This window comes from Heteronotia binoei, chromosome 10, assembly GCF_032191835.1.
Source record: "Heteronotia binoei isolate CCM8104 ecotype False Entrance Well chromosome 10, APGP_CSIRO_Hbin_v1, whole genome shotgun sequence".
Lineage (NCBI taxonomy): Eukaryota > Metazoa > Chordata > Lepidosauria > Squamata > Gekkonidae > Heteronotia > Heteronotia binoei.
Window position 1 is genome coordinate 80,339,431 of NC_083232.1, and position 19,323 is coordinate 80,358,753.

Consider the following 19,323-nt stretch of genomic DNA (forward strand, 5'->3'; position numbering starts at 1 on the left):
TTCTCTGCTTCCTATTAATTAGCCAGTTTTTGATCCACAAGAAGACCTGTCCTTTTACTCCATGACTCTCGAGCTTTCTAAGGAGCCTTTGATGAGGAACTTTATCAAAAGCTTTCTGGAAGTCAAGGTAAACAACATCTATCGGGTCTCCTTTGTCCACATGTTTGTTCACCCCCTCAAAGAAATGTAACAGGTTAGAGTGGCAAGATCTTCCCTTACAGAACCCATACCGAGTCTTCCTCAATAACCCGTGTTCATCAATGTGCCTACTCATTCTGTCCTTGATAATGGTTTCTACCAACTTTCCTGGTATTGAAGTCAGACTGGCCTGTAATTTCCCGGATCTCCTCTGGAACCCTTTTTAAAAATGGGGGTGACATTTGCTACCTTCCAGTCCTCAGGAACAGAGGCAGATATCAATGAAAGATTACATATTTTTGTCAGACGATCCACAAGTTCAACTTTGAGTTCTTTCAGAACTCTTGGATGTATGCCATCGGGACCTGGTGACTTATTAGTTTTTAATTCGTCTATCAGTTGTAGGACCTCTTTTGTTACCTCAATCTGACTCAGGTCTTTCAACACCCCTTCCAAAATTCGTGGTTCTGGAGCGGGCAAACACTTCTCATCTTTCACAGTGAAGACGGAGGCAAAAAATGCATTCAGCTTCTCAGCCATTTCCCTATCCTCCTTCAGTAATCCTTTGACCCCTTGGTCATCCAAGGGCCCCACTGCCTCCCTGGCTGGTTTCCTGCTTCTAATATACTTGAAGAAATTTTTATTGCCGGTCTTTATGTTTTTTGTAATATGCTCCTCATAGTCCCTTTTTGCCTGCCTGATCAGTCTTGCATTTGATTTGCCACAGCCTGTGTTCCCTTTTATTAATCTCACTTGGACTGGTTTTCCACCACTTAAAGGAGTTCTTCTTACCTTTTACAGCTTCCATTACTTTGTTTGTTAACCATGCAGGCCTTTTAACCATGTAGCCAATCTTCCAAGAGCTTACAGGGCTCTTCTTACAGGCCTATTGAAGGATTGGCTACATCAGGGGTGTCTGGTCTACTATGCAAAGGATTTCCTGCTACAAAAAAAGTCCTGCATGAAAGCTATGTGCAAAAAATAATTACTGCTTGTTCTTATGCATGGACAGATGTACACACTCTGTGGAAATGTTATGTAAATTGGTATCTTCATAGGAAAAAGAGATTCGCTGGATTGAGCTTGGTTTTTCTTATACTAATGACAAGGGAATAAATGACATACCTGGTGAGAATGTGTCAAGATGCAACTCTAATAAATTATCAATAAAGTAACAAAATTATTCCATTCCCGTACACCTCCCCAATTCTATTTAGGTAACACACAATAACCCAAAGAATTGGAAGTAGGAAAAACTCTATTTACCATCACAAGCAGATACAATACATTTTGGGAAACAATAATAGACATGATCTTGACAAATTTGTAAAACATGGAGAATACCAACGTTTAAGCTCAAAAATTTGGAATTTTTTTTTTAAATTCATATACAAAATCATGTACACGTAAAACAGTATTCTACTATACTAATATAGGGAGGGAGAGAGGAAGTGGGGACCTGCAAGGTGGGTCTCATTGTCATCTCCCCCACTATTTCTTCTTTCCCTCGCCTGTAAACATCTATATCCCCCTCCCCACTTTATTATTTTTCTTGTGTCAGCCCTCATATCTTTAACTTTTACCTGTTTCCTTCTCACCGCTCATCAACTTACGTTTTATCTGCCCCTCCCATCTTCAGCTATTTTATTATTTATTTACTTCACTTATCTCCCACATTTCTTCCCAATGGGAACTGAAAATATTCTCTTCTCCTCTAGTCTGCACAACAATCCCTGTGAGGTAGGTCAGGCTGAAAATGAGCAACTGTCCCGAGTTTACCCAGTGAGCTGCTATTGCAGAGTGGGGATTCATACCCGAATCTCCCACATCCTATTCGGAAACTTTAATCACTACATCACATTGTCTTTCTTGGGGTTGGGTGCTGTGGTATGGTAGCAAGCAATCTGGCCTGAATAAGTCTGCATAGTAACAACTTGCTCAGTGGTTTTTACCAGGCCTTGCCTTGATGAGTTCTCTCTCAAAGGACAAAACTGCCCTGGAAAGGGCCTGCCTCATCTCCCAGCCTTTTACTGACAGAAACAAAGGCTGGCAATACTGTGCGGTCGCCTAGCTACTGCCACTGAGGGTGTTTCTTAAAGCTACAAATGCTGCTCCTATTATTCTCAGGGGATTTATCCTCCCCAATGTACTTTTTACAAGACCTTAGACTTTTCTGCAAATCTGTGGTGTGTTTCAGTTTTGTAGTAAGTCTCTGGATTTATGTAGCCATAGTTTCCATACTTAGGGATTGGAGAATGAAGACAAGGTTCCAAAAATAAGCACAAGTCCAATTTTATTCAACAGCAATGTCAATGGGAATGTAGATGCATTTTTTGCTTGCCCCGAATCAAGTGATCAGGGGACCACGCAGAAACTAAAAACAAAAAAAAAGTCCATTTTTTTAAAAAGTACACACAATATACTTTTCTCCTTCATTAAATATATATATTTTTGGCAAAAACCATTCAAATGTTTTGTACAAAAACAAATCTCTGGTAAATCTGCAACCCCCTCCAATTTTCTAGGGCATGGACCAGAACACATGGCAGTTTTCAGTGTCTATGGTGTCTGCTGCTCTGAACACAAAATAATCCCAACTTGAACAAAACCAAAACAAACAAGAACAACCACCCAACCCACCAGTTTTAATGATATGTGATTATACTTGTACAACAGGGACATAAAACAGCAACTGGGTTCATAAAATGGCGTGGAAATCTGTTGAGGAGGGGAGTCATTAAGATGACGCTATTAAAAGGTTAGAAATAACTGCTGAAAAACCTTCAATCCTAAAGAAACAGTCATTTGACACAGCACAAATGGGGGAAGTTGCTGGTGTTAATGGAAATGGTGGTAACGGTGAGTCGTGATAACAAGAGTGTAGAAGTTGAAAGCAGTTAATAATCTTTATTTTCATTGAAGCTGGCTACTGAGCCAATGCTGCAATGGGTATAAGGTGGGGGAGACATCACTCACTGCCCTCCATTTATGGTTGCTTCACCTCTTTTCTTACTTCTTCCATTCCAGTTAGAGCACCTGCAATGTTGAATTTGCTTTAGTGGTCAAGCATTTTTGCTCACACTGTCTTTTTTTTAAATTGGAATGTGTATTCCAGCATTTTAGCAACAGGGAACATCTCTTAAGTTGGAATCTTCATCTGATTTCACCTGGTGGCCAATGAAAGCACTGTTTTTGACTAGCAAACAGGGGAGGACAGGGTTAGAGAGCAAGGTAAAAAGCAAGGTGTGTCATGGGGAGAAATAAGTATTTTATGGTCCCCCCCCCCACAATGAAGTCCAATGTGCATATCTTGTTCTCTTCCTCTTTTTTTACAAAGATCTCTCCAGTTAAAATAATTCCAGTTTAAATGTAAGTCCCAGCAGGCCGAGTAGCTTTAGTTGCAGTCGTAAACAAAGTCATAGTTGCTTGGCTCCTTCGGAATGGGTGGGGGAGCGTCAGGGATTTGTATGTTCTCCAGGTCCAGGAGACGAAGCTTAATCTCCATACTGAGCAGAGTGTCCAAGTCATTGCGTGTCAGTTCACTCATCATATCCTTTCCAAGAAGGGCATTGAGGCCATCTGTCCACACACAGTACTTTGTGTGTCCAAGAGAGAGACAGGGATAAACCGCCATTAATCTCATTTTCCAAAACAAACTAGTCCGCAAAATAATGCAATTGCTAGTATTTCTACAACCCCTAATCATTTAAGCTAGAATATGAATGTAACGCAAGAGCTTTTGTGTTACAAATAAATGTCTTGGTAGCCATGAGGCTATTACAGAACATGGTAGTTTAAAAATAATAAAAAAGGTCTTTACTCTGCTCCTGATGGAAGTGAGCTCTGACTCACAAAAGCTTATGCTGGAATAAACTGTGTTAGTCTTTAAGGTGCCACTGGGCCCCTATCTTATCCTGAGTTCGTTAATATACAATGAAATTATTTCTTTAAAGGTGACTTCAGGTGTTACTCAAAAGTGAGGAGGGGACAGGAAGCAAAAAGAACTTGTGCTTTCAGGGTGCTGTTTGAAGCAGGACTTCTCTGCTGTGGTGGGATGTGACATCTGCACCAACAACTGGGGCACATGAAGGAGATGCACCAACGTCCACTTTAGAACTTACAGTGGAAGCACCCCTTCTCTGAAATGCTTAAAGCTGTCACTGGATCATGATGACATTGAATTCTTGTTCTCTTCCCTCACTGTTCCCTATTGACTCTCTTCACTGTATGAGATCTGCCACACGTTGAATGCAGATTCTTGCCTGTGGATCTAGTTCTCTGGAATGGGCTCTCTGAAGAAGTCAGGAGGGCTTCCATGCTGGACTATCTCTGGGAGCTTTTCAAAGCTCTTTTGACAGTGGCAGTGTCTCTAGCTAAGGCAGGAGATTCGTAGACATGTTACCTTATCATCATGCTTGAGTCATAACAGTCATTTGTAGTGGTGGCGAATACTGGTTTTTGTAAGCTATCTTAAGCCACTGTTGATGATGGAACAGCTAGAGTACAAGTATTCTCTTTTCCTCCCTCACTTGTAATACCAGAACTCGGGGACACCAAATTAACTTGATGGGCAATAGATTCTCAATGAGCAAGAGAACTTACTCCATGAATAATTAAATTGTGGAATTCACTGCCAGAGGACATCATGACAGCAACCATCATAGATGGCTTTAATAAAGGTTTTGAAAGATTCATGGAGAATAAGCTACTAGACATGGTAACAAAAAGAAACCTCCACATTCACAGGCAGCTAAGCTTTGAATAGCAGTGCTAGAAGGAAACATCAAAGAAAGGCCACGGCCTCTATGCCTGTTTGTTGACCCTCTGGACCAACTAACAGACAATGCTAGACAAGATGGACTGCTAGTCTGATCCAGCAGGACTCTTCTTATGTTTCTTAATGAAGAAATAAACAATGTGGATGTTGCCACATCAAAGATCTGGAAGTACCAATGATGCATCTCTTCTTCAGTAGTAGAAATTTGGCCGACCCTCTTCCCTGACTTGCCATCCCATGTTGCAAGGGCTGATGTTCCAAACACCACATCATATTCTACAATTTCCTTCCCCTAAATGGGGGGCCTTCATCCAAACAGGGCAGTCCTCTTTTGCTGGAATAAAACTCCCTCCATGGGAAGAGGCTCCCCCTTAGTAGAAGGGAGTCAGAATCCAACGGAGAGATTTATATTTAATAACAGGGTTAAGAATAGAGCCGCTCGTTATCTAAGGATTTTCCCTCTTCCCTTAGAAGTTGCTTTAGAATCAGATATCTCTCTTCATCGTCCTAGTGAATCTCAAGTGCATTTAAGGAGGATGATGAAGAAGAGTTGGTTTTTGTACTCGCTTTTCTCTACCCTAAGGTGCCTCAAAGCAACTTACAATCGCCTTCCTTTCTTTTCCCCGCAACAGGCACCTTGTGAGGCAGACAGGGCTGAGAGAGTTCTGAGATAACTGTGACTGGACCAAGGTCACCCAGCAAACTTCATGAGGGAGGACTGGGGAATCAAACCTGGTTCTTCAGAGCAAACTCCGCTGCTCTTAACCACTATACCATGCTAGATAACTGTCTTGGACTGGTGTGTCATGTTTAAAAAGAAACAGAGGCCTGGTCTGGTGTTCCTGTTCACCAGGTCTTTTGCCATTTTCCCACATTCACATCAGTCTGATTAGGAGGGTGCTGGGGTGTATATACTTCCTCCGTCTATCTTATTCAGAAACTATGCACAAATCTTGGTTTTTTTATTGAAGGAAGTAAAAAGGTAAAGGTAGTCCCCTGTGAAAGCACCTGTCATTTTCGACTCTGGGGTAACGTTGCATCACGGCAGACTTTTTATGGAATGGTTTGCTATTGCCTTCCCCAGTCATCTACACTTTCTCCCCAGCAAGCTGGGTCCTCATTTTACCAACCTCGGAAGGATGGAAGGCTGAGTCAACCCTGAGCCGGCTACTTGAACCCATCGTCCGCCAGGGTCGAACTCAGGTCATGAGCAGAGAGTTCGGACTGCAGTACTGCAGCTTTACCACTCTGCGCTATGGGGAAATAGGTATATGCAAATCCATACATCAGTAGTGTACATTGTTAATATAAAATCCACGCATAAGGCTGGGTTTACTTTGGAAAGAGTGAAATCTTACAATGCTATGCCCTTTTAAATAATTATGTCAGAATAGCTTGACATTTATACATGCTGGATTAAGCTATCAAAAAAAGGCTTTTAACATTTTCTCTCCTTTAGAGAGAGAGAAACAGACAGACACACACAGAAAGAGAGAGAGAAACTACTACATCACCATGATGCTGAAAACTCCAGATAAACATGGGCTAAATAACTATTTTAAAACAGCAGCGGCCTCAGAGGGCTGCAGGAATGGCAGTCAAATCCTATTGAATAAGTCACGCAAAATTATTACTAAAAGCCATTTATGCAACTGTGAACAAAAATGCTCCAATGGTATTGTCTAAAAATAAAGATTTCAATCACATTGGCCTGTGTCCTACTTTATAAGTGGAAAATTAAATCAACCATACTAGCGTTTCCCACCCCCCACTCATATAAATGATTCTCTTAGATTCCATGCCAAAGAATGGATTTTAAATTTAGCTGACCGTGTGCTACAAAATAGTGCTGAGCTTAAAAATAGCTAGGGCGCTCTGTGCGCAGCAATATCTTTTTTAAAAAAAGAGAGAGAAAGGTTTCTAATATTAATGTGACAGGGAAAAGAAAGGAAAAAGCTGAATGGTACACTCTGTTTTGTATATATTACTTTAAAAAAACTAATCCACAACTCTGTTTGGCTGGAATTCGCTGTATATGGCCAAAGAAAAATGGAAATGTAATGGAGCTGTTGGGAATGAAGGAGAATTTGGGGGTCTTCCTCCATCAATGACTACTCCAATGGCCAAGACTTTGGTGGGTCAGGCATCTCTTAGGGAAAATGCAGGGACAGCAAAGGGCCCCATTTCCCCTTAATTTCTTCACTTGCCTGGAATGTGAGTTTCCACATTCTCCCTCTGTTACAGAAATGCCGTTGTATTCAAATTTTTGAAACTATATGCATACTTTGTGGGGGGGGGGGGGGCTCAAAATTTCTGCTTAAGTGTTACATTGCCCCTCTTTCTTTTTGGCCACAGGAAAATTCTGGGATCACACTTTGGGGGTGGAAATTAAAAATGGGGTCATTCAGTGGCAACAAAAATGCCCTTAGGGTAGGGTAGCAGCTTGTATCAAGGTCCAGTCAAGGTATCCATTAGTAAAATGGAGCAGGAAAGAGCCCTTGAGGTTCCCTCAAAACATGGCCTTGGAGATGCTGATTTTGAAGTATATGACACAAAGTTAATTCATTCATTGTGCAGGGGGAGATTTATCTGTATCCCAACACCTGCAAATACCACTTCTTGCTGAAAACCTGGTTGAGCCTTCAACTGAATGCAGGAAGCTGTGCCTTGGCCTGATTTTTGGCCAAATTCCACCAGGAGAGCAATGCCCCCAAAAGCAATATGGGGCATTCACCAGCTTCCAAATGAACTGGGCAAGAGGTTGGTCTAGGGCCTTGTCAGCAGGGTGTATCCAAATAGGGGTACCAGATAAAATAAAGGGAATAACTTTTAGGTTAGAACCAAAATGGCATATGGAATGTATTTTCTACTTGTAGAATTTTTTAAAAATTAAAATTTCTCCTGCACTTAATCTGATCTTACTGGATGCCAACTTACAGTGAGTATTCCAGGATAAATTAGATACAGGCAAGATACCCAAATATCACATTTTTTTAATCTGTTCAAGCAGAAGACTATCCATGGGTGAGTTAAAAGGCAGAATTTTCCTTTTCTTACAGAAGACCATAATTTTAGAATTTAATATTCAAACCCTCCTTAGATGAGTAATGTGAAAAAAATTATTCTTAACGATCTTTGGAGTCCCACTTTAGTAAGGAAAGAAAAACAGCAACACCTGCACAGAGGAGGATAGAGACACTGAACTTGGCCAGTTTAGGCAGCTAGGTAGAAGACGTGTCATTTATTTTGAACAATATGGGGGCTAAGAGAAGAGGCAGCCTTTCCTTCTCTCCTTTATTTAATTCAAACAATCCTGACAGTTGGTCTTCCAGGCCACATGGTACCTGTGCAGTGAGATTTGTGTGAAATTGTAGGATAAGCCGGAGCTGTCGTTTATCAATAGCAGTTTGTTAATTTAGTCTATATTCTTGCTCTGCAAGTTGAATCAAAGGCCCTCCTGAGATCTATAAACTCTACAAAGAGATAGCTGCTTAGACTGGTATATTTCTCAGTACTACAGTGATCTCAGGTGGAAGAACCTCTTTTAAACCCTATTTCATGGGTGGTCAAACTGTGGCTTGGGAGCCACATGTGGCTCTTTCACACGCATTGTGTGGCTTTTGAAGCCCCCACTGTTCTGTTGGCTGGCTTGGTGAAGGCATTTATCTCTTTAAATCACTTCTCCAAGCTAAGACAGCCGGTGGCTTGGAGAGTGCATTTTTTCCCATCTTCCCCTCTCTCCTATCTATTTGCCCCTCCCTCCCTCCTTCCTTCCTTGGCTCTCAGACATCTGACCTTTATTCTATGTGGCTCTTACATTGAGCAAGTCCCTGCCCTATTTGTTCCCAGCTCAGAACTTCATACTATTCAACTCAGTTCAAGAGCTTGAAATATAAATATGAACTATAGAGCTTTCCTAGAGAGGAAAGTAAGTTCAACAGCATGTAGGTTCTGATCTTGAGCTCTTATTATTATTATTGAGCTCAACTATTATTGCGTATTTTCATGCATTAGAGATCTTACCAAAAAAAGTTTATATACCTAAAAAGAGGAGCCTAGATTTTTAGCCCACCAAGACCGATCTATCTTTAACGGCTCATTAGGAATCAATCTGATCCAAGATCTTCCCCTCCATTTCATTGATGATGACAGGTGGCTATTTGTGTCTTTGTTTTCTGGCTTTCACCACACATATCAGGAAGTTATCTTTCTTTAGAATGGAAACTCCAGCCCTCCCAGTTTAACATTTGAAACTTTAGACCCTTAAAAGCATGAGACATACACAATGATGTGTCTATTTCCTCTACCTTCCAAGCAAAGGATTTAACGTAGGCCAAGTTGCTTTTGACATCTATCATTTTAAACAGGAGAGTCACTGAGGATCTGCAACAGTATAAATACATCCACAAAAACTGATATCTGGTCAGTTCCCCAGCCTCCTCAGAGCCCCCTCAGATGTGGTGTGACGCCTGCTATTCAGAGACTCAGCAACCCTGTTGGCTTTTTCTTCCAAAATCCTTGACAAAGCTCAGCTGAACTCTCCATTTGCCATTCAAATGTGGTGCTACCTATCCAGCCTTATCCAGAAATATTCTCTCTCTCTTTCCTCTTCCCCAGTTTTCCTTTCCACCGAGAATTACCTCATGCTTGTCAGGAGCAATGAAATCCAGGTGTCCGTTGGAATCGTGCAGTATAGAGAAAGCAAGCTCCAGCACCTCCTAAAGAAGGCAATGAATATATTTATCCCCCAAAAAGTGCAAACACAGTTTAACAGTTTCATAGTTCCCAGAAAAGCATAATAAAATAAAAGAGTTGCCTTGCCTTCTGTCAACGAACTGTACAGAAAATTTATGATGCTGTTATATTCACTTTAAAAGCAAACAAGGGTCTCAGTGTTATTCTATGTGGAGTGTACTCCCGTCTAAACCTACTGATCTTTAGGGTTTTAGACTAGAGCAATGTGGCATTAGGGTTTCATTGCAAATTGCTGTTTTATTTGAGTTTTGGTAAGTCCAGGTAAATTACAACCAACACAAGGCCACTCTAAGTAGAACCACATCCTTCTGATTTTTTTCTTAGAACAGTTGGATTTGCTATGCCCAGTCTTAAATCTAGATGGGAGAAAAGTGCCCATCAATAATGTCAGAGGGAAGGGTTCTAGCCCCAGTTTTTCTTTTTGATAGGGTAGCTTCCAATTGGCAGGAAGTACTTTAATTGGGAGACCATTTCATCATTTGGTCCTCCAAACTATGTTATCAATTGGCAAAGTCCTGGGAAGGTTGTGCAATGTGTGTGTGTGTTTGTTTAAAACATACCCATTGGTCCTTATAGCCCAGGTTAAAAATGGGCAATACCTGCTGGCTGAGTTCCATAACCTCTATATTGACACAAGTAATATGCCATGAAGAACTTTTATAAAAGAAAAGAAAGATCCCTACAGGACTCACCATTGGTGAGCTTGATGGCGACTAGTTGACATAAAATGGAATCTACAGTTTAGACTTCAAGATAATTCAAGAGACTTTTTTTAACAAAAATACATAATTTTGGACCATTTGGAATTAAAGTCAACTCTGAAGACTGGCAGACTCAACAAAAAAGTGAATTCGATTGTGTCTTGTGAATCTGTGACATCAAGTTGCCATCTGACACTGTGCTTATTTATTTCCAAATGATCCCAATGGGAAGGATGAAAGCTGCATGCTGACAAACAGAAAGATGATGAACCCACCAGTAAGGACAGTCTGCCAAATCTGTTTTTTGCTTGTGGCACTAAGCATTCTATTACTGCTGTCCTGCCAATGCAAAAATGTGAAGGCAGCTGCTATGTATAACCAAAGGGCAGGAGAATGAAAAAGTCCTTTGAAAGCTCCAAGGCTGAGAAGCTTGGGCTGGGACCTCAACTCAAGCTTGGAACTCAGGAATGACTGCTCTGAAGCCAGCATTCTCTTTCAACTGTGGCAACTCTGGAGCCTGCACAGAACAACCACAACTAGAACAAGTGACTTCATTCATGTCAATGGAAGTGGCCATTCATTATGTGCCTTAGCTTTTTGTGCTGCTTTTCATAGCTCAAAACTATAATGTTGATATAGAAGCAGCAGAGCCAGGGTGGGTGGTGGGGGAGGAACTCTTGAAAAGTCCCATTTATTTCAGGCCTCAGCTTAAGGTTATCAGGTCTCCCATGGCCTCCAGTGGGGGACTGTTTTTGTGCATGCTTTGCATGCGTGGCATGATGATGTCACTCAGAAGTGACGTCATTGTGCTGGCAACGGCGAGCACCAGCTGCTCTAGGAGCGTTCGGGAAAACTCTATGGTACCATAGAGTTTTCCTCCCAAATTGCTAGAGCATCCAGAAAAACCATAGAGTTTTTCCGGATGCTCCTAGAGTGGCCAGTGCGATGGTGGCATCGTCGGGGAGGATCTCCCCACCTGCCCAAAGTGGGCCAGTGGATTGGGAACCTCCAGGGCAGGAGAACCACCACCTGGCCCGGGAACCTGGCAGCCCTACCTCAGCTTCATGTTAGCAGGAAGTGTGTAAGTTTCTTCCCCCATATCATTTGCCTTGAGTTTCTGTATCTTGCTCCTGATGCTATTGCAGGAATGAGCATGAGCATAGTGTTCCAAGCTGCTGTGGCTCAGTGACAGGGCATCTGCTTGGCATGCAGAAAGTCACAGGTTCAATCCCCAGCATCTTCAATTAAAGGATAAAGTAATATGTGATGTGCAAGACCCTGGAGAGCCCCTGCGAGTCTGAGTAGATACTACTGACCTTGATGGACCAAGGGTCTGATTCAGCATAAGGCAGCTTCACCTCTGTTTAAAGCTCAGTCTCACATGGCTCCTAATATCACACATTACAAGAAAGTGGTCTTTGGGTGGCTCTCCATCACTGGAAGTAAGAAATGAGCCAGTTTCAGCCAAATTAAAGTGAATGGTGACAGGTAGCTGCTTTTAACCTACCTACAGCCTTCTCTTTGGGATTAACTCAGTGCTCTGTTCCATCCGCTCTCTTGTTTAATGTATGTATGTAACCACTGCACAGAGATGTGAGATATGTCCAGACCTGACCAGCATTCCTCTGAAAAGTTTTCTACCTAAAGCAAGTCTCTGGAAAGATGGCATATTAAATTTAAATGTTTTAATGCTGGGCTGGTTTTTTCCCCTCTAATGCTGGATTTGAATTGATATTTTTAATGTTTTGTTTTTATCACTTTTATTTTGTAAGCCACTTCAGGCAGGTCCCTGGAGAGGCAGCATAACATTTTTCAAAATAAATTTTTTGAATACCTAAATTTGGTTACGATTGATCCCTGATGTCTGTATACTGCTTTTTGTCTGTTTGGATGACACATTTGCTCCTTTGAGCTCAGCAACTTAAAAGGAAAACAGTGACTATGTGCAGTTTCAGGCATGGATACTAGTAGCTTTCATTCAGTGGTGGAGATATGGGGAATTTGTAGACATCTCCACAGGAATGTGTAATATTAGGATCCTCAGGTAGCTGCACTCTCAGGTTAAAAAAGAACCTCCTTTCTTTCACAGAAATAAATACTGGAGTGTTTACTCACAAAAGCAACAAATTGTTTTGATGATGAAGGGAAAGAAGTACATAAATGTTCAGACAAGCGGGGTACTACAAGATTGTGCCACACATAAGTGGGATGATATCAAAGGAAGCTTAATCCCATTTTCATGAAATGCTGCAGAAATGAAATCGGAACCAATATAGGTTCTGCAATGAAGTATGGGTGGCTCACACCAAGCATAGCATTGGCTGGCATGAACCATGCATTAAATTGGCCATCCTTGCTTAATCATCTCGCCCCACCTTGGCTGGAAAGGTGCAGCTGATGTAGAAGATAGCATCTAAGATCTTTATACAGATGGACAACACAATAATCACATTAATAAGCTGCTTCAAGAGCTGCAAAGGCTCATTCCAGCTTTCCAGATAGAACTCAACCCTCAGAGCTTGGTTCATTCCAACAGACTTTTGAAAAGGCCACATAATCACATAGCCTCCAAAATCAGCAGAGAATATTCTCTTGATAATACAGGAACAAAGGTGACCTGCCTAGTGATTGTCCCACAACCATGAAGCTCCTTTCCTTTTAAAGACTTGCTAAATGCTGAACTTAGATATTTTCTGGAAGAGCTAGCCTAGCTTACATCGGGAAAGTGGCCTATAGAAGGTGGTAATACTTTTTTGTCTGTTATGTCAAAATATCATTGTTGGATGCTATTTTAAGCACTGTAACCTACGTCAAACCTTTAGGACTGAGTGGCTTAGAAAATTAAAATACATTCAAAATAAAAACGTGCAAATTGTTTGAAGTGGAATGAACCAATGCACTGCTTTGTAAAGAGCAAAAAGTTTATACCTATAAAGATACTGGATTGAATTGAAAATTATACCTTGTTTTGTTTTAGGGCTCCTTTCTCCTTCATGTGAGGGCAGTCCTTCCCTGTCAGAACTGCTTTTATATCTGCTACAGGCACTGTGCCGAGAGAGAGAGACAGACAGACAGAACAGAGAGTCAGAGAATCCGAGATGCATCAAAACCCATGGCATCAAACAAACAGCAAAACAAAACTGATGCATCAAAAGTGACATCCCTTGTACCATTTCCAAAATGCGATGTGCAAAAAAAAAAAAATCCAAACTGCAACAAATCTTCACTAAGCAATGGATTCAGGTGACACACGTGCAGCTGAAAATGCCAACTGCCATTTGTCTGATTCCATAACAGCACATGAGCATTTTGGGGCTCATTAAAGTTTTAAGCTGTTCTATTGCCTACAGCATCCCTAATGAGCATTTGTCTTAATTTTGTTAAAATGTATTCTTCTCACCGCTTTGGTAATTTTCTTTTTAAAAAATCATCATGCCATTTAACCTGAGCCTTTTCTTCACATGAAAGATCCACAGTAATTCCTTTGAACATAGTTATCATCTTGCTACTATGGCATTCTGGGGGCAGAACCACATAGCCTAGGGATACCAGCCTCCAGGTGGGAAGATTCCCCAGAATTACAACTCATCACCAGACTACAGATATCAGTCCCCCTGGAGAAAATGGGTTCTTTGGAGGACAGATTCTATGGCATTATGCCTCACTGAGGCCCTTTTTGTCCTCAGGCTCTATCTCCAAATACCCAGGAGTTCCCCAGCTCTGGCAACCCTGCCTCCTATCCCCTGCCAATGGCTGGAGGGGGGGGGGGTACTGGTATCTCTAATGTAGCCAGGTCTTCTTAGCTATCATGAGAATGCTGCACCGTTATTATGGGTGACAGCTACTACAGAGAGAGCTCTGAGACACGTTCGTAAGCAATCCCAGTCCATGAGGAAAGCATGCAGTTTAGCTGTGTGAATGTACCTATACATGTGTGGAAAAAAATACATATTTTCCTCTCTGAACATTTTCTAGACGATGACAAAAAAAAATTTCAGCCTTCCTTTAGAGATGGATGCATCACTGCTTTCTTCCTGATTAGGAGGGAGAAAGTGTTATGGATTTAAATGGACAAAATAACTTATTCATTCCACTTAGAACCTTTCCGGGTGATTTATAAGCCTCAGAATTTTAGCACTTGCCCAGTGCCAAAGTTTTATATCCTCACCCTAAGTAATGGAAGGGAGACAGTTCTGCTATGGAATAGACCATTCACTATAAAGGCGGGTGTGTGTGTGAGGGGGGGGGGGCTGGCAGTTCTCAGCCACTGAAATAATAATAATAAAATGAATGACTTTTACTGGCAAGTGTCACATTGCTTGTCACTAATGCTTCCTCAGTCTTTGTGATGTGACGCATGAATAACACACTTTCCACACTTGCTATTGCCAGGCAAAGAATGGCATTTTCTCAGCTGCAGCAACAATAGAGTCTTGAGGGGAAGGTGGGGCTTTCTTCAAAAGAACTGGGCTCTTATCAAAAGCTTGTCATATTGTTTGCAGCAAAATGACAATAAGTGTGCATTTATGGCATGCAATTCTTGTCCAGAAAGGCTTCTGTGTTATGACTTGTTCGCATGCAGTTGTCCGGGGACCAGTAAAATTTGGATAAGGGTCCAAGTCAACTGCATTTTAAAAATAAAACAGGTACTGCGTTAAAACATCATGCCCAACCATTTAGGAAACATTACTGGAACAATGCTCTTCACCTCTCAACACTACCATGGACCAATTCACCGTGCCCCTAACCATGATCTGCCAGGTGTTTTCCCCTTCAATCTGCAATAAGTTGCTTTTCCTGCTTTGGGAAGTCTTCTCATGCTAACAGGACCTGGACTTGTGCTGGAGCTCTCCCTCACATCACCTGTTTGCCACTAGCCTATCACTATCCAGGCTGTAAAAAGAAAGTGGTAAAGTGATTCAAGCCTGAGAAACCTGTCCCTGATTGAAGGGGAAGAAGAAGAACAGACTGGATTTATACCTCACCCTTCATTCAGAGTCTCAGGGCAGATTACAATCTCCTTCCCCTTCTCTTCCCCACAACAGATACCCTGTGAGGTAGGTGAAACTGGGAGAGCACTGAGAGAACTGCTTTTGACAGAACAACTCTGTGAGAACTCTGGCTTGACTCAAGGTCATCCAGCAGCTGCATGTGGAGAAGTAGGGAATCAAACCTGGTTCTCAAGATTAGAGCAATGCTATTTAGTTTTTGCATATGTCAAAACATCTTCATTAAGTTGTATGCTAATCTGCTGTTCACCTATGTAGAGGCAACTGCCTGTATATAAAATGTTAGCTTCCATTTCTACGTATCTGATGAATTTTGCATGCACATGAAAGCTCATACCTTGAATAAACATTTGTTGGTCTTAAAAGTGCTGCTGGACTCCAAATCTGTTATAAAACTCTATTGTTCCACTTAGAGTTCCCAACCTCCAAGGGCCTGGAGATCTCCTGGTATTATAGCTAATCTCCAGGCAACTGGGGGGAAATGGCTGCTTTGGAGGGTGGAGAGTATGGCATTCTACCCCACTGAGGGGCCTCCAAAAGCTTCACCCTCCCAAAGTTCAACCCCTAAATCTCCAAGTATTTCCTAACCTGAAGCTGGCAGCTCTACTTCTATTCTCTTTCTTTCTGGAGAATGCTGCACAGGCATACATATTTTATTAGTCAATTCTCCTCTCAAGGAAACAAGCTGTCATACCTTCCAAACTATACGCTTGGAAGGACAAGTGTTAAAGGTACAGGGCCACTGTTAATGGATTTTCTTTCTATAGTAACCCTCCCAATGCAGAGGTCACCTCTGGGGTCTTCAGCTCAAGACTTTGCTGTAAAGACCTTCTAACCTCTCCTCATTTTCCCCCCTTGCAAGCTTCTTTCCCAAGTTCTTTCCTTCAGCCGTTCCAGAACTGTCTCTGCATCCAGCCCAAAAGTGAGGGGATTGTAATGAAAGGTGCCTCCCCAATCCAGGGCACAGGATGAAATGCCAAAACCTCTCACTGCTGTGCTTTGGAGACCATCCATGAAAACACTGATGCATGAAAACACTGATGGGTACAATCCACCAGGCACCGCTGCTTGGAGCTGAATTCTATGCATACACCTTCAATGAAGACCTGTTCTAATTAAAGAGAAATCCCCTCCTGAACAAAAGCTGGCTTTTGCATTGCCCATCTAGAGAACTAATTACCTTGCTACAAAGTCTTTCCTTTTCACACACAACATAGTCTCCTGAGATAAGGCTTCTTCTTACTGTCTTCCTTTTACTTCTAAGACCTTTTTAGCTGATTCCACCTTGGAAACATCAGTTCACTTGACTGCATATGATCAGATTCACACCACAGGGAATCACTTACAAATTGGATGGGAGTCTGTCCTTCTCCCTGACCACTCAAAATATCTGCCAATGGTATGTGATGGTAGACAGGCTGGCTGGGATGGTCTGCTGTGCATAAAACTACTTAATATCCTACTTTATGGAATATGACACTGCTTGAGAACTGGGTGACAGTTAGTAGGGTCTGTTTACCCTCCACACTACAATGGGAGAAGCAGCTCCCTTGAAGCTGAACTGGAGCTCTTGACATCCTGTTCAGACAGAACTTAATATCTTGCCGTAAGCATGCAAAGTCTGCAAGAACTGGACCAGAAGCCTAACCTTTTTTTTCTTTTTTGCCATATCAATTCAAAATTTACACAGCATGATTTCACAGCGAACAGAAGCGAAATTAAGCCTGAGAAAAAAAGCTAACATCTCCTCTCAGTGCTAGAGCCTTGAGTACTGTGATATTAAACTCTGTCCTAGATTCTGATGAAGGGTTGCAGTAAAAAAACCCATGGAACAGCCTGGAGGCCAATCTGTGATGCAATGAAAATAAGCGAGTGTGACTATAAACCGGTGCTGTCAAGAGGCTCTGCTTTGCTCCTTAACCCTGTAACTCTCAGCCAACTTCATTTAAGCAGCGGAAGAACCTTGGCATCCTTCTCTGAGGACAAACACATTTCAGCCTTATTGCCTCTGACTGGATGACCTGTTTGGGCTCTTCAAATTAGTGGATGGGCCCCAGCTTAGAATGGAGCACATACCTTTTAGCTATAAGATTGGAGTGTGTTACGATCCAATAGTTTATAGTATGACACAGCTGAAGAATCGCTGCTTGGAGAAGCAATACACTAAGTGCCTTGCTACTGGACGATATTTCTCATTCATATACTGCTTGTTTGGGCATGCTTCATGAAGAAGGAGGAGGCGATTGGATGTATACCCCACCCTTCAATCAGAGACTGAGCAGCTTACAATCTCTTTCCCTTCCTCTCCCCACAACAGACACCCTATGAAGTAGGTGGGGCTGAGAGAGTACTGCTCTTGAGAGAACAGCTCTGAGAGAACTGTGACTGAACCAAGACCACCCAGCTGGCTGCATGTGGAGGAGGAGTGGGGACTCAAACCCAGTTCTCTAAATTAGAGTCCACTGCTCTTAACCACTGCACCACGGTGGCTTCCAGCAAGCCCTGACAACAATCCTGTAAGGGAATCCTGTGAAATAATTCCCACATCCCAGGTAGGTGGAGACTCCAGGTCTGAGACACTGATTTACCTAGGGCTGCTTAATGAGCTTGTGGCAAGGGGGAATTGGAACCAGAGGCTTGTATGTTTTGCCGGTACACTACACCAGGTTTCTAAGCTAAATGGCTGCTGTGAACAACTCCTCTTGAATATAAACCATCAGTTAAGGTGAAGTGGATGAATTTCAGAAGTGGGGAGATCTGCCAGCGATCTGTGCATATAAGCAGGAGAGCAAAAGAATAAGAAATGTGGTTTTGCTTGAATTTCATCTTTCAGTGCTTCCTCTAGTAGTCATATGTTAATCTGCTCTGGCAGGACTTCTTGACAGATGTCAGCAGCTGCCTGCTCCTGAGGACGGTCATTTGAGGACATGCGAGAGCCCATCCCCCCCAAGCACATAAAGCATCACTTCTGCTTCAAAAGGCACTTTGCAATAACTGTCCTGAGGTGGGACTCTGCAGGTTTGTGATTATTTGGCACTGCTACTATATTTTAATTAGTCTGATCTGCAGGCCATCTTAAATTTGTTGTTGCTATTGCTGTTTGAAAGAAAGGTGGGATATAATTTTTCTAAGCAAAATAAAACCGGTGCTGTCAAGTTTGTTTTTATTGTGTTGCACCTCCAGGAAGGCAGCCAGCCCCTGGCCTAGCTAGCAGAAGGGATTGCCAATTTGGAGGTTTCCTAGAATTACTACTGATCTTCAGATTACAGAGATTAGTTCCCCTTGAGAAAACGACTGCTTTGCAGGATGGACTCTTATAGCATTTATTTTATTTATTTATTGTTTATTTATTCTTCGCATTTATATCCCGCCCTCCCCGCCGAAGCAGGCACAGGACGGAATCGGCATATCTGCTGGGGTCTCTCCCTTTCCCAAACCCTGACCTCTCAGGCTCCATGCCCAAGTATTTAGGAATATCCCATCCTGGTGCTGGCAGTGCTACAGCACAAACTGTGGTATTTGGTAATGCTTCTTCCTTTGTATAAGGCAAAAAAAGGGACTGCACTTCTAAGCAACCAGCTTTAACTAAAAATGTTAAGCAATCTTAATTGTAAACTATCTGGGGAGCCTATCAACTGAAAAGTGGAGTAAAAATACATAAAAATATATATCCTTGGAGACAAAGTGCTGAGAATCCTCCCCCTGCACCCCCCCCAAAAAAATAGTTTCACAGAACCCAGCAGGCAGAAGAGGTTTACTTGCTCCAACATTTGATAACTTCTAGGAAAATCAAACTGGGGGGGGGGGGGAAGGGTTTTGTTTGAAGGGAGAAAGACAAAACTTCCAGAGGCTCAATCTTTTGTTATTTCTTTAATCAGCACTTCAAATCTTTGCTGAAGGGAAAGTCTGCTCTCCTTCCTTCCACCATTGTTCTTATGCTTTC

The 19,323-nt window shown here is 42.1% G+C and overlaps 1 protein-coding gene across 1 annotated transcript in view; it reads right to left on the minus strand.

Annotated features, from left to right (window-relative positions):
* Nucleotides 1-2,414: 2,414 nt before the first annotated feature.
* ELMO1 (engulfment and cell motility 1) overlaps nt 2,415-19,323 on the minus strand; it is a 90,960-nt gene continuing 74,051 nt past the window's right edge. The window contains exons 5-7 of the mRNA XM_060247647.1: nt 13,334-13,416; nt 9,556-9,633; nt 2,415-3,733 (exon numbers count right to left, since the gene is read on the minus strand). Of these exons, the coding sequence (XP_060103630.1) occupies nt 3,533-3,733; nt 9,556-9,633; nt 13,334-13,416 (362 nt within the window). The 3' untranslated portion in view covers nt 2,415-3,532. The remainder of the gene's footprint in view (nt 3,734-9,555; nt 9,634-13,333; nt 13,417-19,323) is intronic.